The sequence below is a fragment of the Sturnus vulgaris genome, chromosome 1 (genome assembly GCF_052056855.1).
Source record: "Sturnus vulgaris isolate bStuVul1 chromosome 1, bStuVul1.hap1, whole genome shotgun sequence".
Classification (NCBI taxonomy): Eukaryota; Metazoa; Chordata; class Aves; order Passeriformes; family Sturnidae; genus Sturnus; species Sturnus vulgaris.
Window position 1 is genome coordinate 21,481,131 of NC_142243.1, and position 24,434 is coordinate 21,505,564.

At 37.8% G+C, this 24,434-nt stretch overlaps 1 protein-coding gene across 1 annotated transcript in view; it reads left to right on the forward strand.

Annotated features, from left to right (window-relative positions):
- Positions 1 to 24,434, forward strand: part of ADAM22 (ADAM metallopeptidase domain 22) — a 133,100-nt gene that overhangs the window by 73,672 nt on the left and 34,994 nt on the right. Inside the window, exons 6-17 of the mRNA XM_088159956.1 lie at positions 2,914 to 2,977; positions 3,621 to 3,690; positions 8,749 to 8,819; positions 9,349 to 9,423; positions 11,497 to 11,568; positions 12,579 to 12,745; positions 14,630 to 14,714; positions 15,150 to 15,240; positions 17,012 to 17,063; positions 18,926 to 19,025; positions 21,823 to 21,894; positions 22,324 to 22,416. Of these exons, the coding sequence (XP_088016082.1) occupies positions 2,914 to 2,977; positions 3,621 to 3,690; positions 8,749 to 8,819; positions 9,349 to 9,423; positions 11,497 to 11,568; positions 12,579 to 12,745; positions 14,630 to 14,714; positions 15,150 to 15,240; positions 17,012 to 17,063; positions 18,926 to 19,025; positions 21,823 to 21,894; positions 22,324 to 22,416 (1,012 nt within the window). The remainder of the gene's footprint in view (positions 1 to 2,913; positions 2,978 to 3,620; positions 3,691 to 8,748; positions 8,820 to 9,348; positions 9,424 to 11,496; positions 11,569 to 12,578; positions 12,746 to 14,629; positions 14,715 to 15,149; positions 15,241 to 17,011; positions 17,064 to 18,925; positions 19,026 to 21,822; positions 21,895 to 22,323; positions 22,417 to 24,434) is intronic.

Consider the following 24,434-nt stretch of genomic DNA (forward strand, 5'->3'; position numbering starts at 1 on the left):
TCAGCTTGAAAAGTCATGGCACCAAGTGAGCCTGTGTGGAGATCAAGCGAGCTTTACCCTTTTCTGTGGAATCAGGTTTTAGCTGATGGAAATCTTCAGCCTATTGTCTATCTGCAACTATTCTGTATATAGTTCTGGTATCAGTCATATAAGCACTTTTATTTGAGTAGTGTCTTTCTTTTCTAGCTGTATATTCTTTGTTATGAAGGGGAGAATGCATGCAAAAGACTTTTCATCCTTACACTTGTCTGATTTACAGCTGTGCAGCTCAAGAAACTTGAGCCCAGTTTGAAGTATGGACAGTGAGCCTAAAAATAGTAACTTCCTAATGCATCCTGAGCCACTGCATGACTTCCATTAGCAGTGATCCATTAGGTCTTGGCCCCTGCTAACTCCTAGGAGAAAAAGCAGGAACGAAGGAGAACCTGCATGTCTTTCCCTGCCCTCTTTTTGTGAATTTATGCTTAAAACTGACTGTTCTGCTGCTCTGTATTCTTAAATGACTTGATATCCAAATTGTTCCCTTCTAAAGTTAATGATGAATGATGCACTTTTTCGTTGTATAATTTAGCTCTCTCTTGAGAGGTATCTCCCTGCCTCCTCCCCCCCCTCCATTTTTTTTCCTGATATAATAAAGTTTCAGCTGAGCTCTTTCACTCAAGCTTACTCTAATCAGGCTGGTATTTCAAGCATCTAGTATGAGAAAGTAATGTTTCCTGAGCTGAATTAAACTCACATTCTCTGACACTGCATTTCCATCATTGCAACTAGCTCCTACACAGTCGATTTCAAATGATAAGTAATTACTAGAAACTCACACTGGCAAACAGAGCTCCTTAGCTTCAAGCACAGTTTGGAGTGTCTTGCTGGAATAAGGGTAGCTGGGGAGAGTTGTCTTCTGTAAGGTTCTGTGGGGCAAAGCAGGAGCTTTGCTTTCATGAGTTTTAGGAAGTACATAAGAGAGAACAGATGCCTTTAAGAGAATAACAAGCTTCATATTTCTAAAGGTCATGCCAGTGTCCTCTTTTGAGTATCAGTACCTCTATATCTCAGCTAGTAACAGCAGAATTTTTTTATACGTGTGAAAAAATGTTGGGTTTTTTTTTAATCATGAGTTCTTCTTTTAGTAATGTCTGCTTTCCATGCTTCCATTTATTGGTTAAATCGATCACATGTGGCTGACAGAATACCTGAAATTATGGATATCTTCTTAATGACTTGGCTCGTGACAAATGTATCCCGGCAGCCTTAACTTCGAGCAAGCCGTTTTTGCTTGGAATTCGTTTAGTTTGTTTCCCGTGGGACATGCAGTACTGTGAGTTAGCAGACGGAAGGCTTTGGCTGCGGAGGGTTTATCCCCGGGGCTGAGCTGCAGCGAGCCCGCAGCCCGGCTGGGAGGCGAGGGCACAGCAGCGGGCACCGCTGGCATCCTGCTGCCGGCTGCTGGTGGATGCAAAAACTGCCGGCGCTGCCGGGAATTCCACTAGCACGGCTACAAATGGGGTTGTCTGAGGAGTACACACCATCCAAATGCAGGCTTTTTGAAATGTTTTGCTCTCTCTTTAACGCCCCCGTGAGCGTGTGGTTTATTCAGAGCACGCTGGGTCTGTGGCAGCTGGTTGGAAAAGAGGCTGGAATGGTTTTTGGGCAGGTCAGGTCTGTAGGTCAGCTGTGACTATTATCCTTGTCACTGTAGAGTGACGATCAGAGGCCGGTGCTGCTGGGAGCAGCAGTCTCATGAGAAGCTCTTGGCTGACAGCGCTTCAACTTGCAGACCCTGCTTAACTACAGTTGCAACTAGAGGGAAGGAATTTTTGCCTGATAAAGAGCTACAGGATCTTCCCCAATCTCATCTTATTTCCAAGCAAAGAAGCTTCAGCAGATGCTAAAATATTTTGCTTAAACTGTATAGACGGTATTTATTTCTAAAGAATTGGCACATGCAATTTGAAAAGTGAAACAGCTTTGCGTTGTAGTTATGCTCATACCTGATATATGATATGCAGTCAGTAACCCAGGTTACTTCTGTGAATGTCAATTTTGCTGATAAAAAAATGCTGTATAAGAAAAAAGAAAAGTATCTGCTTTTGTTGCTTGTAATTCCTGTTTGTTTTGGGTGTTTTTAACAGTAGCATAAGTAAATAAATAGTCTCGCTTTCATGCTGTTGTTGTTGTGTGCCATGTGCCAAGTTTGAACTTACAGCTCATATTCAGGGCCAAGCTTAAACACCTTAGTAGTGGCCCTTTGAAAGGGTAATGCTGATACAGCCTAATCCCAACCATGACCCTCTCAAAGGGCCACTGCTAAGGTGTTTAAGCTTGGCCCTGAATATGAGCTGTGTGTATGCCACTGCAGTAAAGGCAAAATTAAAAAATATTCTGGTTTTGTTGAAGATAAGAATGTATTGATATAAGAAATAACCTTTGTTTTTCTGATCTTACAGAGTAATATTTGCATCAACATTTTCTTTAAATGAAATGATAAGAAAGAGTTAATAAAAAACCCCATTAAAACTTAAGGATAATTCAATTTGATTCAATACCATTTTTATTTGGAGAAAGCTATGCATATGTTCCAAATATTGCTGTTAAAGACAGGTCCCTAATTTATCTGTTACAGGTAGATATCTCCTGCAAGTGAGCCAGGATTTCCAGTTGGTTAAATTAGTCCATTTTGTGTTTTTATGTATTGTAGAGAAGGTTTGTAGAAGAAAGAAGAAATTTTGTGGAGAAAATCTTTCTTTCTGAAATGAGGAAACTAATTATTGATCCAGATTTGCACTCAGTTCCTGAAACCATTTTAAACTCTTCATTTTCCAAATATTTAAATTTTTAAAGTATATTAACTTTAAGAGTTACTTCCATGTTGCACTAGTGTTTATTAAATCTATTTACATTTCCTTCTCTTGACAGTGGGATGTTCTATGATGGAAATCATACTTACCTTATTGAACCAGATGAAAACTACACTTCAGATGTAAGTAGAATTTACAGTAGTTCTGCTGTGTTTTTTGAGTACAGTCATCCAAGGGTGCAGGGTGGGCATAAGGCTGTGGGACCAAAGAGTCATCCCCTCATTCCCAACTCATTCACCTCGAATGTGAGACTCCATCTTCACAGACAAAAGCAGACCTCCAAAAATCAGGCAGTGGCATGTCCATGTGTGTGTGCTCTGTAGCACTTGGCTGTAGAACACTGCAGCTCTAGAGGAGGGGCCCTTGGACCCAGCAACAGAATCCTGTGAGTGCCCAGTCCCCTCCTCTGGCACTCCCTGCTCTGGGTTTGTTGTACCACTCTCCTCCTGGTTCATCCCTCACTCCAGTTCAGCAGCTCCTGGGACTCTCATTGACTCGCCCTGAGCAGCTCAGGGAGCTTAATTTAGGCCTAGCTCTGTGTGCTCAGCCCCTGTATTTGAGGTACTCTGATATAAAAAGTGATTAAATGTGGCATTGGCCATCACATTGCAGTTGGGAAAAGAAAAATGTAGCGTAATGGTGCCTTGCAACTTGCATGTTCACTGGTGAATGTGTTGGGTAACACGAACCTTTGGAATTCTGTTTAATCTCATGAGATGGATTAATTTTTCCTGATGTAACATGCACAACTATTTACTATTTCAGGATGACTTCCATTCCCACTCTGTTTACAAGTCCAAGTTGTTTGAATTTCCTTCAGCCGACCTGACATCTGGTATGATTTTTTAATATTTATGACTTATTGAGTGTTTTAGTCTAAGGCCAAATTTGTTGATTATATTTGATAGATCATCTTCTGAGAGTATATTGTTTTGTTATATATACCTTCTTTTACCCAATTAAATAAAAAAACCACTGAAAAAAACCCCTATTTTGAACAGTGAAAGCACAGGAAAAGAATCTGAAGTGATGTGAAAACCCTGAAACCAAAGAATGAAACCTCTCCTAGACCTTCATGCTGTGACACGTGTTTCTCATAACAGGTCATGTGGTCTGTGGGCTGGATTATGTGCTAGTAGTGTAGAGAGGAAAGGAGTGAGGTAGCCTAGAGGTGTGAAAATAAACACCACGGTGATGGTGGTTGATAACTCTTCACAGGTTTTCCTGTTTTGAGATACAGGGTGAGTACCATGGAGTGAACATGAGCCTGGGAGACAAGAAGTTGCCAAACATCATTGCAGTTCAGTGACTCTCATCTGCAGTCTGATCAGCATCTTTCATAGCACTGGCAATGATGAGGGCCATGCATTTCAGTGCAAAGGAATTTGGAGGCAGAAGTGGTTTCAAGTGCTTGTAGTGATGAATGCCCATATTGTGTGTGGAGGGAGAAAGATTTTAAAAAAAAATTGGTTTTCATCTGGGAGGCTGGCTTGTTAATTGAAGCTGAAATTGCAGTATTTATGACATATCCCCATTCTGTCAAGGATTTGCCAGTTTTACAGATGCGTTTTCCTGCTCTACAACACATATCCTAGATAAATATAACTGTCCTTCATAGACACTGACATTTTGGTAGAAACTACCTCCAGATTAAATTCTTCAGGAGAGTTTGGCTGTCTTCTTACAATCTATTTGTCTTATGATAATGTTTGGATCTGAGATCTTAGGGTGCTGAGTACTGCAGGCAGATGGGTCCATCCCTGGAGCACAGTTTGTGCAGGTTTGCCAGTTGTTAAGCAAAGTAGAATCATTCATGGAGCTAATGAGAAAAGAAGAAAAGAAAGGAAATTGCAACAGTTAGGTTGCCTTAATCTCAGTTCCAAAGAAGGAATATGTCAAAATCTAAACAAAAACTGTCCCAGCTTGATATCTCCTGTCCAGTGATGATGATTGCCCAAAGTAGAGGCAACATTGGGATGGAGGGACATGAACACAAAAGGCTCATGACTTTTGTGCAAGGCATTGACCTCTGTTACAAAACTTCCTATGTAGCTGCACATTACATATGTACCATGCTTACTACCTGTGCTTGCAGAGAGGGTAGTGTAATGAGAGCAATTAATGAACATGAGGTCAAATAATAAAGGGCATCATTTATCACATTTTCTTGAGGGCATATAATTCAAAAGATTGGAAATAATGCAACCAAGGCTGAGTTTAAAATAAATCTGTCTCAGGTTGTCAAACTAAGACACTGCTAGTGTTGGTACTTACTATCTGTAAGCTGTTTAATAAGATTTCCTAATAGTGAAATTTTATGTTTTCAAGATTTTGGAATAAAATTGTTTTCTGCTTTTGAAATTATGAAAAGAGTTTAATTGCAAGTAAATGCCCCAGTTTCACCTCCACCAAAGTGTCTTTCAAAAAGTCTTTCAAAGTGATTTTCAAAAAACTGTCAAACTAGGGCTTCACAGTCTTATTTTGTTTATTTATTTTTCCCACAAAAATCAAGACATGCTTACACAGTTTTGATTTTACTATAGATAACAAATAAATAGTTACTGGCTTTGCTGAACAAGCCCAGCATGTGACGTAATGGAACACGTTGCCGTCTCGATTACAGAAAATGAAAATGTTAAAAAGGAAATTCAGTTGCAGAGTGCTAGTCTTCTCAGTTGTGCAAGTATTTGTAATGTGGATAAGAGGTACAGGGTATTAATCTTCCATCACTTTATGCTTAGGATCCCATGTATGGAGAAATAGACTTTAATTCGCAGTCTACTCTCCCACATGCCCATACTTGTTTTTGTAAAATTGGTTGAAAAGGTGTTTCTGATATTTGTAGTGAAAATTACAGTATATGTATAATATTATATCCTCATTAGGAAACCCACCATTTTTCTTTGTCTGTGATTATTCAATTTGTCTCTGTCTGTAAGTCACCCTTCCTGCATAGTCACAGCTCCAGAGGATGAGAACTCCACCAGTATCTCTGCTTCTTCCCTGCCAGTCTGGAGGGGTCTGACTGCTGTCTTGACTTGACTTTTTCTTCTTTAAATAATATTTGCAATTAATTGCTATTAGTATTGTTGTGCTTGATTTTTTTGAAAGTACTACAACAAAATTATTATTAGCATTAGAAAGCACTGTGTTGGCATGTCATCATAACTACTCTCATAGTTTATCAATTTGACTGGCCTAAGGAGATTTTCCATGGAGCCAAGATTTTTCTCTTCTATTTAGAAGAGTGTGTGTGTAAGGTAAGATTTCCACTCAGCATTTCCACTGCATTAGGAATGAACTGGATAGGTCACCAGCTTCAATACTGGTGTTAGAAAGGGAAAAAATTAACGTGATAGGGATTACTCAGTATCAGTGATAGTAAAAGCACACGCTATTATATCACGGTTCAATAGCAATGTACTTCATACATTCTTTTGCTCCCTGGGTATTAAAAAAACCCCCCACAAGCTGCAAATAATTAATAGTACTGTATTTTGCAATGGTCTGAGGAATAATGAGGATTCTAAATAAGGAAGCTTGGACAGATGACTTGGCACACTTAGTGCATTTGAGTTTGTATTTACTAGACTGTTTTTTTCACAATCTCTGTTGAGATCTACAATGCCCTGGCATGGTTTTAGATAACAATATGTTATCAAAGGTGGTGTTTTTCAAATAATACATAACAGATGTCCTTTTCTTTTGGGATCACATGGAAAATATGTAGATACGACACTTCGGAATGTGGTTTAGTGGGGCTTGGCAGTAGTAAGTTTATGGTTGGACTCGATTTTAGTAATCTTTTCCAACCAAGATGATTCTATGATTTTGTGAATCTTCATTACATTTTTTCAAGGTAATATATCCCCATCAAAATATCTGCTAGGCTCTCTCAACTATCAACATTCCCTATGATTTTGCTGGTTGTGTTCTTTTGCCTGAGGGTCCTTGGCTGGAAATGCAACCTGTGTGTTTTTATCCATCTTGTGAGTTATAAGGCAGTGTTAATGTGTCTTAATGTGTTAATGGTAATTGGTTCCCCTAGAGATGACTGACTTCCAAATGTGGGTTGAATAATCACATTTGCTGGTAAAGTTAACTGAGACCCTATATACATACTGTAAATTATTATTTTATTTATTAAAAAATATATTATTTACCAGTTTCATTATGTATGTTATAAAACCAAAAATGACAGGTTGAGATCCAGTTTTGTGGCACTAGAACAGAATCTAAAAGCACAATCACAACCATTGTAGAAAGGTTTTCAGGATTTAGTTTCTCATCATTGCAAGCTCAAGAGTCTGGAGGCCTATAGGTAATAAATAAGGAGCTTGGGTATGATTTAATTTATCCTTGTTAGTTTTTCTAAAAAAGTCCTCAAGTGAATTGGTGTAACCATGAAAACATTTTTGAAGCAGAGAGCCTATGATTGTCCAGGTTGCTCCATACCAAAATGACACTATAGTTCCTGATTTACCCAAGATAATACCAGTTTGTCATGCTTTGTCTTCCAGGTTTGTCTTATTAGTAATTTGCCACTCCTGGTTAAGATTATCACTTAGGCCTGGCAATGTCTTGTCAACTCAGCTTTGTGTTTTAAGATTTTTCTGCTATGGCAGCCCCGACAAATTCCTATCAGCATGGTTTTTAATTATGTTTTTGAACCTCATGCAGAAATTGTACAATTAATGTGCAGCAGGAAGTGAAGCTGCGAGAAACTTTCCTGTCTCACCAGCAAAACTGAACTGGTCAGGAATTTGTAAAACAAGAAGAGATTGTGTACAAAGATATGTGAACTGGAAGTCCCTTAATTTACACAGCTCCATCAATCCTATAGCACTATAGGGGTGCTCTATAAACACTATAGGACTATTTCCTTCTTTGCATGACTGGTAAAATCACTGGAACACTTAAAGAAGTTTTCAGTTTCTTGATACTAAAAGATGTCCAAAGCTGCAGAGAGCACAAATGAGGGAAAGCAGTAAAAGGAGAAAGACATTATCACAAACTGCAACTGCAACTTTTTTATTACAAAAGCGACTACAAACATTTAATTTGCATAAATCAAAGAAAGATCTTCTTGAGGTTATGCGAATAGCAAACACATTTTTATATAAGATAAGGAAAGAGCTTTATTCCATATAGGGAAAAGAGAGACAGGGACTGTGAATCTAAAATTAAAGATGGAAAATTTCTTCTTAGACATATGAAAAGGTGAGAGCAAGTGTTGTCTTCTGCTTAGTTTATGACGTGTCCTTTTCCATGAGGGGCTAGATTTGGTGAAAAGGATTTGGCAAAAGAAAAACATACTTGATGCTTATGATTAGAGGTTTAAGAAGTTAAAGACACAGAAGGATTAGCAGGGAGGAATATTGTGTTGGTAAGTGAGCATTGCCAAAATCTCGTAATGTTTCTCCCAACTCTGACGTATTTTCCTTTGTGAATATAATCGTCTTAAAGCATTAATTCTGCCTTCCATGCTCTTCTTATTAATTTAGGTAGCTATTGCAAGAGCTCTGTGGATGTCTGGTGAATTCCCATAAATGTGAATCACTCCATGGAAGCACTATGCTAATAATATTTCATGCCCAGTATTGGTGAAGTTTTGGCATAGAACACCTGCTGTGCTTTCTGAAGTGTGGCACCCACAGATCATCTGTTTCAACAGACCCAGATTATCACTAGTAGAGTTTTTGATAAGAGCCCTGTTATTGGGAAGCATGTGTAGTCTTGCCTCCCTTCTAGCTGGAAACTTGAAAAAATGTTGCTGCATTTGCATGCTGAAGTGCTGAAGAATGCCATACTACTGTCATGTTGCATCAGGGTCACTAATTGCTGGGCTATATTTTTGTAAATATTCATGTATTTGTCTGTGTTTTCTGCTTAGAGTTCTGGCAGATGAATACTACATCACAGAATTTTGTTGTAAGGCCAAGACACAAAAGAAGGAAAAGGCAGGTATGTGCCAACGTGCTTGTTTATAAGGAATATGCCATCAAGTTTGTTTCATGTCTACTGAGTTAATTTGTCCAGATGGGATCCTGCTGCTCCTGCTGGTTTGGCATGAGATCTCTATATCAATACAGCTAATACCAAAAGAAGTATCTAATGTAAGCTAAACATTGATTAGCTTGTCCATTGATTGTCCAAGATTGTCTTAGACATTGCCTACCTGAAGAGTTAGGAAATTTTAAAATACTGCTACATTGCAAATGAAAAAGTAGGTAAAATATTTTTGTTCATTTTGAGCATAGTTTTATCAGAAACTCCCCAGAAACTCCCATTAAAAAATCTATATATTTTTTAATGCTGCAATAGTGACAAATAGCTAGTTTATCTCACTTTATTTTGTTTTAAAATAAATATTGTAAACAGAGACTTCATTCCCTGTTTATTAAAGTGGGGAAGCCACTAAGTGCAGATGTTTGTTACCAATTACACTCTCTCTGTATTGTTAGACTCTCTTAGAGTTACATTCTCTCCATAGGTTCGTCAGATTCCACGTAAAGTTGAAGAGGAAACAAAATACATTGAGTTGATGATTGTAAATGATCATCTAATGGTAAGACTGACACATTTCAGCATCTTACAATTAGCATCAAATGATCTTGATTTATCCAGAGAGCATAACAATAAAAACACTATGAGGCCAGAATAAATTCAGTATGTCCTTAATAGAAGAGATTATGGTCTCATTAACCATTGATGAAGTTGGTTTTGAATTATGGCAAGTTAATTTCACCAAGAATGCAGCTAGGCCTGAGGATCAGAAAGAAAGATCAGAAAGTAAGTAATGTCAGTGTGACTTAAGCTGATGATTTTCTTTCTGGCTTTCCTGAACATTTGTCTTAGTTACAGGCACTCAGCAATCCATAGTGCAGTTATTTCAATTGTGCAGCAGCTGTTGAGAATGGAGAGATTAACAGTGACTAGGCTTTTTTCACACGTCCCAATCAACGTAGAGAAAATTTTGTTAAACTTTTCTCCTTTCTCTGGGAGAATACAGTGGAGTTTTTAACATAGTGGAAAGAGACATAATAACCGTGTATTGAAGAAAAGCCAGACTCATTCAAGTGGGAAAAAGCACAGATTTTTGTCAGTGAAGATGATTTATTAATCATCTGATGAAGGAAATAGCAAATTCCAAATATATACCAATATACCAAAGGAAATGGCAAATTCTTCATCACTTGCAGTGTTCAAAGGTAACTACAAACACAAACAATGGAATTGCTTTTGAAGTAACTGGATAAAGTTCAGCCCATTAGTGCCCATCCGACTGGTGACATTAGACGAATTTGTGGCTTTCAAGTCAAAATATTTCTATGAATCTTGTCTACTTCTTCTGTCATGTGCAGCAATTCTCTCATGCAATACCTGAACTGGCAAAAATGAACATGAGAGTGTACAAGTGTACAAGAAGTGTGCCACTGTCCTTAGTGTTCTCCTCCACCAGCTCAATTTGGTGAACACAAGAATAAATTCTTGGATTAAAACTAATAATATTGGATGAAAATTCCTTAAATAAGTGTAACTGTGTTTGATCCTAAAGACCTGAAGCCACAACTTTTCCCTTGGATCCTATCTGTTCAGGCAGATTTTCTTCAAGGCCGATATTTCCTAATTTTGTCTAATCACAACGACTGCAAGAGTCAGTCTAGTTAGGAGTTTATTCTCTGAGATAAGTGCCAGTAACCAAAGAAGCCAGAAAATTTCCTCCTGTGAGAAGGAAATTTCATTTGCTGTGGGCATAACTTCCTGATTTTGGTTATTCCCCCCATTCCTGTTTGAAAGGATGCCTTTCCTATGCCTTCATTGTGGGAAATTTCTTGCCTACTAAAAGATCCTAACTTTGGGAAAATGCAGAAAATTTTCATTCCAAAATCAAGCATCATGGGGCACAAGATGTTGAAACATTTCTGAAAATCTTGTGCACTTTGCCTTAAATTCTTCTGAGATACCTGTGACTTTCATGCCTGTGATGCTCGTTCTTAACTCCTTTTTTTTTCTGCAAACAGGAGTACCTGGACAGCTGTTTCCAGTGCCATTTTTATAACACTGCATTACAAATTTCAGTAAAGATGCCATTGGAGTCTGATTGCTGAAGTGGTTTGAACCAATTATTGTGACATTGTAGGAGTGTAAAACTATACAAGAAGAAAACCAGAGAACAGCTTAAGAGAGAAAATTGAAAAAAAAAGGGAGTCTGATAGATTAAAACACGAATGCAGGCACTTCTGGGATAACACATCTTAAGGAGTCTCAGCTATGGAAGCTTTTGTTGCTAATTTCTGCATTGGCATTTTTGATTAATTTTAAAATTGCCAACAACAGTGATAATGAAGAAAGTGACAGAATGTTTCTGTTCTTATATGATTTTCCAGTAAAGATCCTAGAGTACTTTCTAAAGACAAATTCATACATCCTCACAACAGCTGTTGTAAAGTGTATCAGTAATGTACATTTCTGAGCAATTTTCTACTATTGGATTTTAGCATTATGCTCAGCACAAGAGACAAAACCTTGCACAGGGGCTTTATTGTTGATATAATCACTTTTTACTTCATGGTGTTTTGGGAATGGACCTTGTTTTTCTGAAATCTGTTCATGTTGCCGTTCTGTGCTTGTTTCACAGTGTAAAAAGCACCGCTTGTCAGTCGGCCATACCAACAGCTATGCTAAATCAGTTGTGAACATGGCAGATTTAGTAAGTATCACTCAAATATATATGTTCTTTTATGTGTGAGATGATTCACAAGATTCTCCTGACGATATATGCAGGAGTTTTCAGTTCATGGTATAACAATATAATGCATGTGAAGATTATGTCTGTGAAGAAATTTTCATCTAGAACCATGATAATTCACCTAAAAAGCCTTTGTCTAGCATAAAGCATCAGAGGTGTTTTATTCTGTGACTTTAAACATTTAAGTATCCTGCTGGATTGGTCCCTTGAGTCTGAGTTTTAAAGAGCACCTTAGATATGACAATTTCTAGCACAGGATCCCTGTTTTGACAACTTCAAACCCAAAAGACAATCTGAAATTCTAATGCATTAAAATTTCTCCAGAAAATGTGCACTTGAGTAAACGATTTAGGGACATACAGGTGGATGTGGATTGTACTTATGATGCTAAATCAGACAAGAGCTGCTGGCTCTTGCACCTCACTGCAGAAAAGTATTAGAAAAGTATTACTAGAAGAAGAAAATGTTTGAACGTATTTGATGTGGAGTGATAACACAGCATTGAAAGGATGGTCCTTTTTTGTGATTCAGCCAGGATGAGTTGAAATACTCCTGTAGACATATATAACAGTGAAAAAATATGGCTTTATAGATCATTATTCCACATAAGAGGGCCCTTGTGTGTCATTGGGTGAGCTGGCTGTTATAAAAGACCCATTAATTTCAAATCTTTGAACTATTTGGAATATAGTAGTTTTTCAAAAATCACATTTCTCTCCTATGTACCTCTGCCTGTGTAGACTAAGAAGGCTAAGAGAACTGATTGAAGAATTAAGCCTAAAAATTTGGTTTTACTTGGTTTTTGTGTTTGTTGGTTTTAAGGGAGATAAAATCACCTACAAGAATGTAAAGCGCGCTAGAGTAAGCTAAATATTTAGTTATGTAAAAACGCAAGCTATTACAAAAAGGCGGTATACCTCACCTTTGTTCTATTTGACATAATGTATTTGTTCATTCTGTTAATGCACTAGATATATAAAGAACAACTTAACACCAGGATAGTATTGGTTGCCATGGAAACCTGGGCTACTGATAACAAGTTCACCATATCTGAAAACCCCTTGGTGACTCTACGTGAGTTTATGAAATATAGGAGGGATTTTATCAGAGAGAAAAGTGACGCAGTTCACCTTTTTTCGTACGTAACCTTGTGTGATATTTTATTACTGTTTTTTTTTCTTTCCTTGGGGCTTGCTTTTCACAAGTGGCTGATGCATCTCCTTTCTGTTGTGTGTGTAATCCACAGTAATTCAGAAAATAATGTTTTAGATGGGGAGGTGGGAAAAAAATAAATGCACAAGCTGGCTGCAAGTGCAACTAGAGCTCTGACTCTTTTTTAGTTTTAACATAATAAGCCTGAGCTGCGTGCGCTGTAATCCTTTGTTATTCTGTGCAATCACCTACTCCACAAGTGCAGCTATCTGAAGAGTCATGCATGGTTCCACCTCAGAGGCTGGCTTCTTCGGCAGTAGAGCACAGATTATTTAAAGGCAGAACATTTGTTTTGAAACCAATGAGGTTTTCTGCTTAAGTGCACTGTGGCCTGCTTTAATTTGTTGAATGACCTGCATGCTACAGGATTACTGAAATGTTTCAGATCCTCAAAACAGTTTGTTCTCCCAAGACATTTGAGCTATAAGAATACTAAACTGAGAGGAATGTAATTTTCTCTAAATATCTTAATAAGATTGATATAATATAATATATTTACAAACATACAGGAGAGATACATGGCTGAGATTTTTGATCCACACAAGACATGCCAGATGAATATCTCTGTTGGAGTCCTTTTTCTCTCTCTGCTGACGGTTTTAAGAGCCTGTAAAAATAAACTTAACCTAAACACCTCACTTCATGTGACTTCAGTAGGGTTCCAGGATACCCAAGCCCAGCATCCACCCTCTGAATTTTTGCACATACTTAATTACTGCCACTGATTTCTGCCTTGAAGAAAGCTAGTAAGAGCTGCAAGTGGTGCTTGAAGATTTTGGTTTCTCTGTGTCTCAGATCTTCATCTCTTAAATGGGAATCATGTTTTCTCATATCCTTCGTGTATCTTCTCTGGTGACATTGTAAAGTCTTTGTGGGGGGAGGTCTGGTTCTTGTGAATGTGTGTGGATTGACTAGGACAAAAGAGAGTCCAACTTGACCTGTGGCTGGGACTGGATATCACTGCAATGCTACTTCCAATGCTATCCGTAGCACTAGCACCAATGATATTTGTGGTATTGCATTCATAGATAGTTTAGAAACAGCAGTTTCTGAAATTGTGTCTGTGAGTGAAACACAGTTCTGTTGGGAGGTGGGGGGGAGCTGATGTGATGGTACAGTGGTTACAAATGAGCTGCCACCTTTAGCACAGTTAGCTCATTGTGATCCTTCTTGATGCTTTTCTCTCCTCATCTGAGAAAAATAATTTTCTGGATGGATAAGTACTCTCAGGTGAACCAGGGTATATTTTGTCTCCAGTAACTGGCAGTCATTCATGCTGATGTGGTCAGCACCAAAGAGGTGATTAGATTTAGGCTCTGAATGCATCTGTAGGAGTTTTCACCTACCTCTGCATCTTCTGCTAATGCATCTCCCCTTGAGTTTTACCACATCAGCACTGCCCAATTAGACACGTGTCGTTTCACTAGCCCTGTGCGTGGTGGCCTCTCCTGAACTCTGCCTGGAGCATGTGCCAGTGGAAGGCACTCGCTGCAGTAGAATGTCAGGAAGAAAGAGGCTGGGCAGATCCAGGTGGTTTGGCAAAATAGTCCCCTTCTTCTTATATTAGGTAGTCTGAAAAGGAGGAGGGAAGATGGTATAAGTTTTCTGGAGATAACTTGTCATGTGAGGTTTGTGAGTGCTTATCTGGTTTTCCCATCTGTTTTTGCATAGTTGGCAGCATAGTGGTGGCATCCAGCATTTACAAATGCCAGCTTCTCATTTGGAGATCAGAAGGGTAGATACTGGAATAGGCAGGTGCTAAACTCATGGGCTGAGCAGGGTAAACTTTTTCTTTTCATTTTTGTCAAAGGGGGAGTCGATTTCAGAGCAGTCGAAGTGGTGTAGCCCACACTGGTGGAATCTGCTCCTTGCTTAAAGGCGGAGGTGTGAACGAGGTAGGTGGGGGGTATGGTATGAGCAAAAAGTGTTGGAAATTTATCTCCATGGAATTTATCAGTGCAGACATGTTCCTCAAAATATTTTGCTTTTTTTTGCTGATGTAGAATATTAGTGCAGCTCTATAAAATTTCACACTTCAATGAAGTGTTGAGTGAATGAAGTCAATACACTTCAAATACACTTTGAAGCAAATTCTGCAATATCCTGTCATTCATACTTCCAGCTACAATTCCAAGAGAGAAACAGACTTTCTCTTACTTAGCTTGTTTATAAGCCACTGTTTAGTTTTCATCTATCTACCCTGAAGTAAGAATTTTGACACTGTGGATCTGATTTTGCCTATTTTTGCCATGATATGAGAAAAGCTTCACTTGAATCTGAGATACCTGTGTGTTAGTGATTACTTTTCCTATCTTGCTTGTTTCTTGCAGTTTGGAAAGCCAGACTTAATGGCAGTTACCCTGGCACAGACTTTGGCCCAAAACATTGGCATTTTCTCAGACAGAAGAAAACTTCTAAGTGGTAATTTTATTTGCTTTGTCACTCTGTCTCAAGAGAAAAATCTTAAGAAGTGGAGGATCTTATCAGTGTCTTTCTGATATGTACTTTTTCCTTCTGTTTCTCACAATGTTGAAATATTTTTATTTCTTGCAGTAACATGAGAAGGGACATAATAATTTTCCTCTATTTGGATGCTCTAGAACCCCCCTGCTTGTAATTCCTGACTGGTGCCACCATTCCATCCAAAATAGACCATAAAGGTGCCTGCCACTTCCATTCATTTCAGGGGGACTGGTGTCCCACCCACAGACCAAATGGCTGCCATCTTATGACACAAGGGTGGGAATATACATTATTAGATCTGGGGATAATGAGGAGCCTCTTCAGTACTGTTATATAGAACAGTTTTAGCAATACAGCTTTTTATCTGTTTTCCTTGATTGATTGCCTTTTGTAGATTATCCAAATCCTCTGTTTTTCCTGTAGATTACCCAAATCTCCAGTATTTGCTACTCTACTGCTACCGTTTCTCTGCTATAACCTTGGTATTCAGCTAGTTATCCCTGTTTACCTGCAATGCCTTAATCTCCACCATTGTGCCCACAACCTTCCTGCTTCTGTGTTACATGAAGTCCCAGATTGATATGGTTAAAACAAAATACAGTTTTGAAACAATTTCGATAATGAACTGGAGTGCAGATTTACTGGATTGTGCTTGCTTACGTGGCTTGTGTTTAAAAAGATAAATTACTCTATCGGTTGGAGGATTTTTTTTTTCAGGCATTGCAAAAAACAATATATAATGCAGAGATACATCCGCATTTAAAGGGGTTTTGTTTCAGATTATGTAAAACTATTTTTAAAAATACTCAGAAATGTAGGACAGATGCTCTATCCTACAGATATGCTCAGTATTCATTTTCCAGCCACATATTTTTGAGTGGATGTAGGAGCAGGGTAAAAGTGAAAATTATAATAGTGGTGATTCCCTTTCCTTATGGCTGAGAGGAGCAGGATACTGTTTTGGTAGGGAGAGAGAAGAATGCAATTGTTAGACAGAGATTTCCTTTCTAATTGTACTTTTAAAATGGAAGCAATAAACTGATGTTCATGTGTACAATAAGAGAAGTTATGGAACATGTAAGTGGAAAGCATTTCTACTGAAATTTAAGCAAGACACAGCTTTGGAAGAGGAGGATTGAGACCAGAGGAAAATGATCCCATCTGGCAGGGCAGAAGGGAGTTGCATGAGGAAGGGAGGGAGGGAGGGAGAGCAGAGGAAGAAGCTGATTGATTCTGCTATACTACCTTGTGTTCATTGATCATTCCATGCTTTTTAAATTTTTTTAAAATCCGAATTATTGTTTGGGGTTTTTCAAGGGAAGATTTTAAAAGTACATTACCATAGTTGAAGAAGAGAACAAAAAAAAATAGAAAATTAAAATTATTCTTTGTTTTAAACTCTGAAAATTTGGGAAACGAATAGCAACACACAGGAAAAGATGAGAAAGCTGACTGATGATTTGCAAGTGCTGAAGGCTAACACTGCAGATTTCTTTAAGAGAAAGAAAGAAAAACAGGACATATTTTCAAAGCTCAGGATTGCATAGAACCATGTAGAGTTTTAAAAAATTTTGGCAAGGTGCACTGATACACTTAAACTAAGGTTTGCAATAAACTAGGAAATTATTCTTTTCAACTTGTGCTTTTTTATGATAAGAATGATATTATTTTGGACTCACAAGACTTGAGATGTAACTTTTTATTTTATCTTCTCTTTTTTTCTTGTCAGGTGAGTGTAAATGTGAGGACATGTGGTCTGGATGCATAATGGGAGATATGGGGTAAGACATTTCACTAGAGAAAAGTCATGTTCTTCATACAGTGACATAAAGGAAACGTGTGAAAAGTTTTCTCTTTGGCGGTTCAGCAGAATATTTTTGATGACTCAATTTTCAGAAAGTAAAGTATTAGGTATATACCATACAGAGACAACTTCAAAGAAATGTGAGAATAAATGAGTTCATGGGAGGGGCATGTGAAGATTTTTGATGAATGCTGATTTAACTTGGAAAGCACAAGGCTTTCCAACAGTCAAGCCAGGTCATTGCAGAGAAGCAGAAGCAGGTGTAGCTTATTTTCTCATGCAAGTTTGCTACTGAGTTGTGGAAACAATGACACACCCTAATTCTTGAAATTCCGTAGTTGAATTTCTGAGGCATGTCTCATTTTCAGTGTTTTTGTTGGAATCTTTAATCTATATCATTTTTTATCACGCAGTTTGTGTGATATTATTAGAAAAACTGCCCCCATTGGAGGCTGAGTATGTTCATACTCATGTGTAGTGTCATTGGAGAGATTTTTATATAATGACTGGTGAACCAGCAAATTTTTGCTGCTGGATGAAATTTGATGCTTTCTGAAGTATATTCAGACTCTAACACTTTTTATTACAGGCATGTCTCTATCATGCATATAAATTACATTGTAGTCTAGTTTTAGATAGGAATTACATTGTATTCTAGTTTTAGATATAGACAGGCTGTTTTTAAATTAATTTTGAATAGATCCACAAATTTTCACAATAGCCTTGTGGTCAGAAAAATTTTGAACAAAGAAGTATGTTCATTCAAACCTCTTTGAAAGTGTGAATGTGTGCCCTATTCACCATAGTATATCTCAGAATATGCCTGATACGGTTTTTCTGATTTTTAGTGAGTTTAAAAGCCAATCTGAGAGGCATTTTTAATTCTTACAAAAGTTATTAGGGCCTTTAAATTCTTTATCTGAATTTCAAACTTTTCAAGTATTTTGATACATGATAAAGCTTTGTATTTGCCTAGCTTATTGCTAGGTGACATTTTGGTGAAATCCATGGCCTCTGTAGTGTTTAGACCTAATTCAATGAGCGTTACAGATGGAAAAACCCAATTATGTTTTGGAAGCTATCTCTCCCAGCAGTGCAGGATAGCACTTTGGCTAATATTTCTATATCCAGTGGTGAGCTGATAGAGGAAAGCCCTTGAGACTACAAAATCTTCTTGAAGCATAAGTACTTTAATGACTATGGACCTGAATATAAAGATCACTGCATTTGCCTTGGGAAAATTATTTCCCTGTGGAAAGGATCCATGCAAAGATTCTCTGCATCACATTGTTTTTAGGTGGGTCATTGTGCCTCAGGGGCCGTCTGTGCTCAGCTGAAATTTACTGAGTGGGACACATGACAGAGGGAAGCTGAAATGTTAGTTGGTGTTTGTTAGAATCATGTTTAAAATGGCATAACTCTATTATATAAAAATTCTGGGGGTCAGGGGAACCATTTCTAAAACAAACAAATAAATTATAAGCTGTCTCCTGCAGTTTGTATGGGAGGAAAGAAATGTATGTCTGAGATGAGGCCTGTTAAGACATGCTTGTACAAACTACATACTGTAATCAGATTTGTGCTGTTTGGCATGGAAAAACTTAGTGAAATGTTCTAGACTTCTCACATTCCATGAGCTCTGTGTCATTGTTGGAATTTCCTTATTATTTACTAGAAAGATTTTCCTGCCAGATTAGATAGACTTGCAAACAGATAGTCACCCCAATTCGGAATGTTTTCATTCTTTTTCTAAAGTATAACATTAAATGTCTTCTGTTAAAAAAAAAATACTGTATAAAAAGCACCAAAGAAAGTAATCTTTCTACTTCATTCTGTTAGGTACTATCTTCCAAGCAAGTTCTCTGAGTGTGATATTGAAGAGTATCATGAATTTTTAAACAATGGAGGTGGAGCCTGTCTTTTCAATAAACCAACCAAAGTAAGCATTACATTATTGTTAGATATTATTTCTATTCTAGTGCTAGTTTTGATGAAACCAAGAAAAATGAAAATTATAGTGTTGGAAAAAACATCTGTAGTTTTGATAGTTCTGGTTCCTCCTAAGTTCTAACTGTTCTGATAACCTATGGATGTAGATTATTATGGAAGTAGATTATTTTAGTTCATAGTAGTTTAGAAAATACTTTTAAATAAATTTCTAATAAAATGGTTTCATGTCCAGTAGAGTATCCACAGCCTCTGATGGAGAATCATCCCTCACAGAATTTGTTCTGAATATCGTAAATACAATACAATTTTGTATTTACAACAGGTCTGCAATGGAGGATTTGCAACAGTGTTTTGATATATTCCTGCTCCGTTTACTGAAGCATGTGTTAAAATGTAAAGCAAGCAAGATAAGGATCTTGACTCTTTTCTATATATAATTAATGTTAACCTATATTTAATGGCTGTCTTTCAACAAGCAAAGGAAAGAGGCTAAGGCAGAAAGACAGTCCAATGTGGAAAAAAGACTTACTGGTAACTGAAGTGGTCACAGATGTAAAAGAGAAGAAAGTCAATTGAGGAGTGATGCATATTCCTTCTGGTGAACCTGAGAAAAAAATGCATCTTCTGACAACTACAGAATTTAAATAGAAGTTAAAGAAGGAAGGAGAGAACATAAAATCTGGACAAGCTGAGCCTGCTTATCTCTTAGAGGTCTCTTTTGATGAAAGAGTAGATGATTAAAAATGGAGAGAAAGCACTGTAATTCATTAATGTATTTAAAATGTCTTATTTAGAATGTACCTGAATTTTAGAAGTTTGCTTTTTCCCATCTCATTAAAGGTGGAGAGAAATGCTGGTAGATTTATTTACTTGCCAAGTGTATTGTTTATATGGTGTAATATGTCTTACTTGGTTTTATTTTAGTGATTGTGTTCATTTACACATCTGTCACTTGGAAAAAACCCCAATTACTCTCCTTTCAATTTCGTTTGGCAGCATTTTAGTTTTTTTTTTTGATGGCATGCAGAAATGTGAATTAGATGTGGAAGCCAGGGTGATTTAGTCGCTTTTATGTGTTGTGGTTTGGGTTGGTTTAAAGGTTTTGTCAATGGATGTCTGTCTAATTAACAAAGCTGTCAAAGATGTGTTTCCTAGCAAGGATGGTGAGACATAATTTTTTTGTTTTTCAAGCACTATGAGATAAAGGAAAGCTGATGTGACAAGGTGCAGTGTTTGGCAGTTCTCCACTCTTATATCGGCTATAATCCCAAAAATTACATCAATGGCTGCTGGAGCAGACTGAACATATGCTCTTTTCAAGTGAATGGATGAATGATATGACTTTGGGGAAAGGTTATCAAATTTGCTTGTAATGTTTGGTTTTATTCTTCAGTTTTGTTTTTAGCTGTCCCTGTGTACTGCAGTAAATTGACCCAATATTTCAAGGCAGAATGCTCTGTTACTGCAGTCTCCTTGTCTCTATTGTGCAGCACACTGAGAGATATTGAAGAAGTTAAGATGTCCAGAAAAATACATAGGAAACAAGCAGTTTTAACATATTTTTAATAATTCTAAAGGCTTATATAAATTTTATGTTAAATTCTACATATACATTGCATGCTGCAGTCCAATTTCCATTTCAATAGGAGATCTAATAATAGCACATCAGCCTGTGCCAGGCTGTGGTTTGTGAAGTGCGTGGGGTGATGCTCCATCCTGTGGGCTCCTGACAGAAAGGCAGCAGCCAGTGAGAAATGCTCTACACTGTGTATGATGTACTTGTGCAGATGGCTCAGGAGCAGAGTCATTTTGGAATGGTCCTAGTTTAATTGGAGAACTCGAAGTGCAAAATTTTAGCCTGGTGACACACTTAAATGCCTTCTCATTTATGTAATAAAAGCTACTATTATATTTTCTTATGTCCAAAGGAAAAAAAAAATTTTCTTTTAGAAGAACTACCTTTAAAAATTTTAGGAAGACGGAAAAAATTAAGCTGGAAAGAACAAAGTGTAAGTGTCGCTTAGAAGAGGTTATGGCATACAAATATACAGATTTTGATCTTTTAAGTTACAGTCCAATGGGAAGGCTGAAAGGAAAGGGAGGAAGCCTCATCAGCAATACCTCTTGTGCACATCTGCCTGTGATACATACTTAGAGAAACTTAGATACAATTTATATACAACTTGCATACTTATATACAACTTTTAGAAACTTATAGAAAACTGTGGAAAGTTCCCAACTGTGGTGGAGGAAAATAGAAAGAAAAATCCAACTGCAATGAAAACTGACAAAAAAACCCTAGCTTCTCTCCTTCCCAAGCATTTCTGAGCCACATAAAAGGACTACTTTTTATGGCTATTACTTCTGAGCTTACAGTGCTGGCTTTAACCTTTCAGCCCTTGTCACTTGAACTCCAGAACAACAGCAATTGCAACCACTATGAAGATAATCAAATGGTCCTATCTTAAAATCTTTTTCCTTTATTGTCACACCTTTTGTTTTTCATTGTGAATTCTGCTCAAACTGCATTTATTGTAAAGCTGACACCTATGCACAGAAGAGACCATGTGACTTGACAGCATTGCTGTATTAATTTTCAGGAGTGTTCATTCTCTGTACCCTTCACTTGTGTGAGTTGTGTCAGTCTGTCTCCCTGAGTCGTGGGTACTGTTTTTCAGTCAACTAGCACTTGGAGTGCTAGCTTAAAAAGCATGTTGCACAGAGCAAATATGACAATGATTGCCTTAAAAAGAGACACACCCTTTGATTTCTGAATTTCCATGCAGCTTCTGGATCCTCCAGAATGTGGCAATGGCTTTGTGGAAGATGGAGAGGAATGTGACTGTGGGACAATAGCGGTAAGGGCAATGTGCTTTATATTTTCAACTAGACTTGTCCAAGAGTTGGCGCTGCAATTGCTGATGTTAATAAGTGCAGGAAGACAAGTAGGGTGAAAGCTGTGTGCCCAAGGATTCATAGTAATAGCTGCCTGTGCAGAATCAGACCTTCAAAGACATGAAAGAAAGTATTTTCCTAGATGGAAACACTGGTCAATGCTAAGATGTTAGTATTTAATGGTTGAAAATATGAAATTAGAAAAATTATTTTCTATTTTGCACAGGAAGCAGCAGTTTCATGCCCCACAAGCACATGCATTTTTCTCCTCTAGGTACCTAAAGGAATGAATAAAAATCCATTCAGGTAGCGTGTTCAGATGAGAAGTGATAAGAGCTTGGGGGTCATGTGCTTTTCCCATGTATTCTGTTCTGTGTGTGTGTGTTCCTCAGGAGTGTGCCAGCGAAGGAGGAGAGTGCTGCAATACCTGCACCCTGACCGCGGGCTCCCAGTGCAGCAACGGGCTCTGCTGTCGGAAGTGCCGGGTAAGGGCAGTGACCTCCACTGCAGCAGCCTGCTGGGAATGCATCCAGGTGGCTGCAGGCACTACAGCACGTGTGCTTTCCCTTGCAGACCTTGTGATTACTCTTCTGAAAGCTTACCTTTTAAAAGTGGCTGAAAACTGATTTTTCTGAGGCTGTACTCTGTCTTTTAGGCTTGGCTTTTTGGGGCAGGGACTCTCAGCAAATGCAGAGGTAAATTGAATCCTTCCAGTTTCAGGCAAGTTTGAATCAGGTTGAAGTTCTATGAGATCTCATTAGACATCCTTACTTAAAGGATAAATTAACCATAAAGCTTTTGTTAGATGTCCTTGTTTTTTCACTATGAGAATGGTTAAGCACTGGAAGAAGTTGAGAAGCTGTGGATGCCCCATCACTGGAAATGATCAAGGCCAGATTCAATGGGTCTTTGAGCAAGTGGAAGGTGTTCCTGCCCATGCAGTGGTGGTGGAGCTAGATGATCTTTAAGGTCTCTCCCAACCCCAACCATTCTGTCATTCTGTGAACATGCACATCCTTATCCATGTGCCGCTCCCAATGCCATATGTGTTGCTCTGGATTTGCCCCATGAGACTGAATGGGGTAATCATACCACAGAGTGTCTAAGGAAAGGATATAGTAAAAACCACAAAACCCAGCAGAATTACTGAGAAGGATTCATCTAAAAGACACCTGACTTCAGCTTCAATTTGGTCTGCCTGTGTCTCTTTATGTTTGGACTGACTGAAATCCCATTGAGTAAAGGGAATCAAACCCTATGTAAACTGTAAGTTATTCTTCTTGATACATCAGTAAATAGTAAAAGGAGGTTTAACCAGATTGTGGCTGTAAGGGAGCCCTGCTAAATATGACTTCAAATAGTTTGTAGTCATTTAGTAATAAAGATTATTAGTATTAATGTAGTTAGAACTGTGCTGCACAATATGGGATTTTTTTTAATCTTTGTCTGTGCACATTTGAGAGCTTAATTTCCTTAGGAGCATCATTAATAATAACTGTGGACCACATTCTTGACTTTGTGCTCATCCTAATGTTAAAAAAAGAAAAAGCACAGGTTATGGTGGAACAGACCACATTTCCCTAAGCACATTCCTTTTCTTAATGTAATAATAATAAAAAAATCAGAAGACTGCCTGTGTGAATTTTGCTCAAGAATCCAAGTCACATAGGCACCATATTTAAGACTATCAGAACAAAACAAAGCTTTTGTATACCTATCTTATTTTTTTGCAAATGAGAAAAGGGTTTATCTACTTACAGAGTGGTAAGGGTGGGTGAATGAACAGAAAAGTAGAATTTTACAGAACATATATCCCTAGGAGCTGTTTATCAGGACAACTGAAAAATACTGTATCTAATAGTTCCCAAACTTGGGGTTACCTTCCCCAGTAACATCCTGCCTTATAGCAGGAGTGAAGGAGGGGTTGCAAGCAACACATGGGATTAAGCATTAAGAATCCTGTAGTGTCTTTGACAAGGTTTGTGTCTGTCTGCATTTTTCCAGTGACTGGTAAAAAAAAAAGGGTTAGGGCTGAGAAAATACCAACGTCTAGTTCTTCCACTGATTTGTGATCATTCACAGCAGCTGTGGAGCTAGCAGTTTTCCCCCCAAAAATGTATGTGCATGCAGATCCAAAAAAAACCCCAAAAAATCTCACAGGCCTGCAAAATGAACTGGGTATTACAGTCTTAAGAAGATTTTGTCTTCCTTTTAAGAAGACTTAAGAGTCTGTAATATGTCCATGATCAGAAACACTACAAATTGCCTCAAATGAGATGTCTTCCTTCTTTTCCGGGTCTTGAGACTTAGCACATAATTCTTTAGCCAAATGTCTATATTAGGTCACTGGTACACTTTTCATTGTTAAATATCCAGTCCCTTAGTAAACGGTGTCAAACTGTACAGAATTCAGTACATTTATTAATAGTTCCTGTTCTCTCAACAACAATGGGAGATTAAAATAACCTAAGTGTTTATACATAGAGCTCTGTGGTGTTCTTCA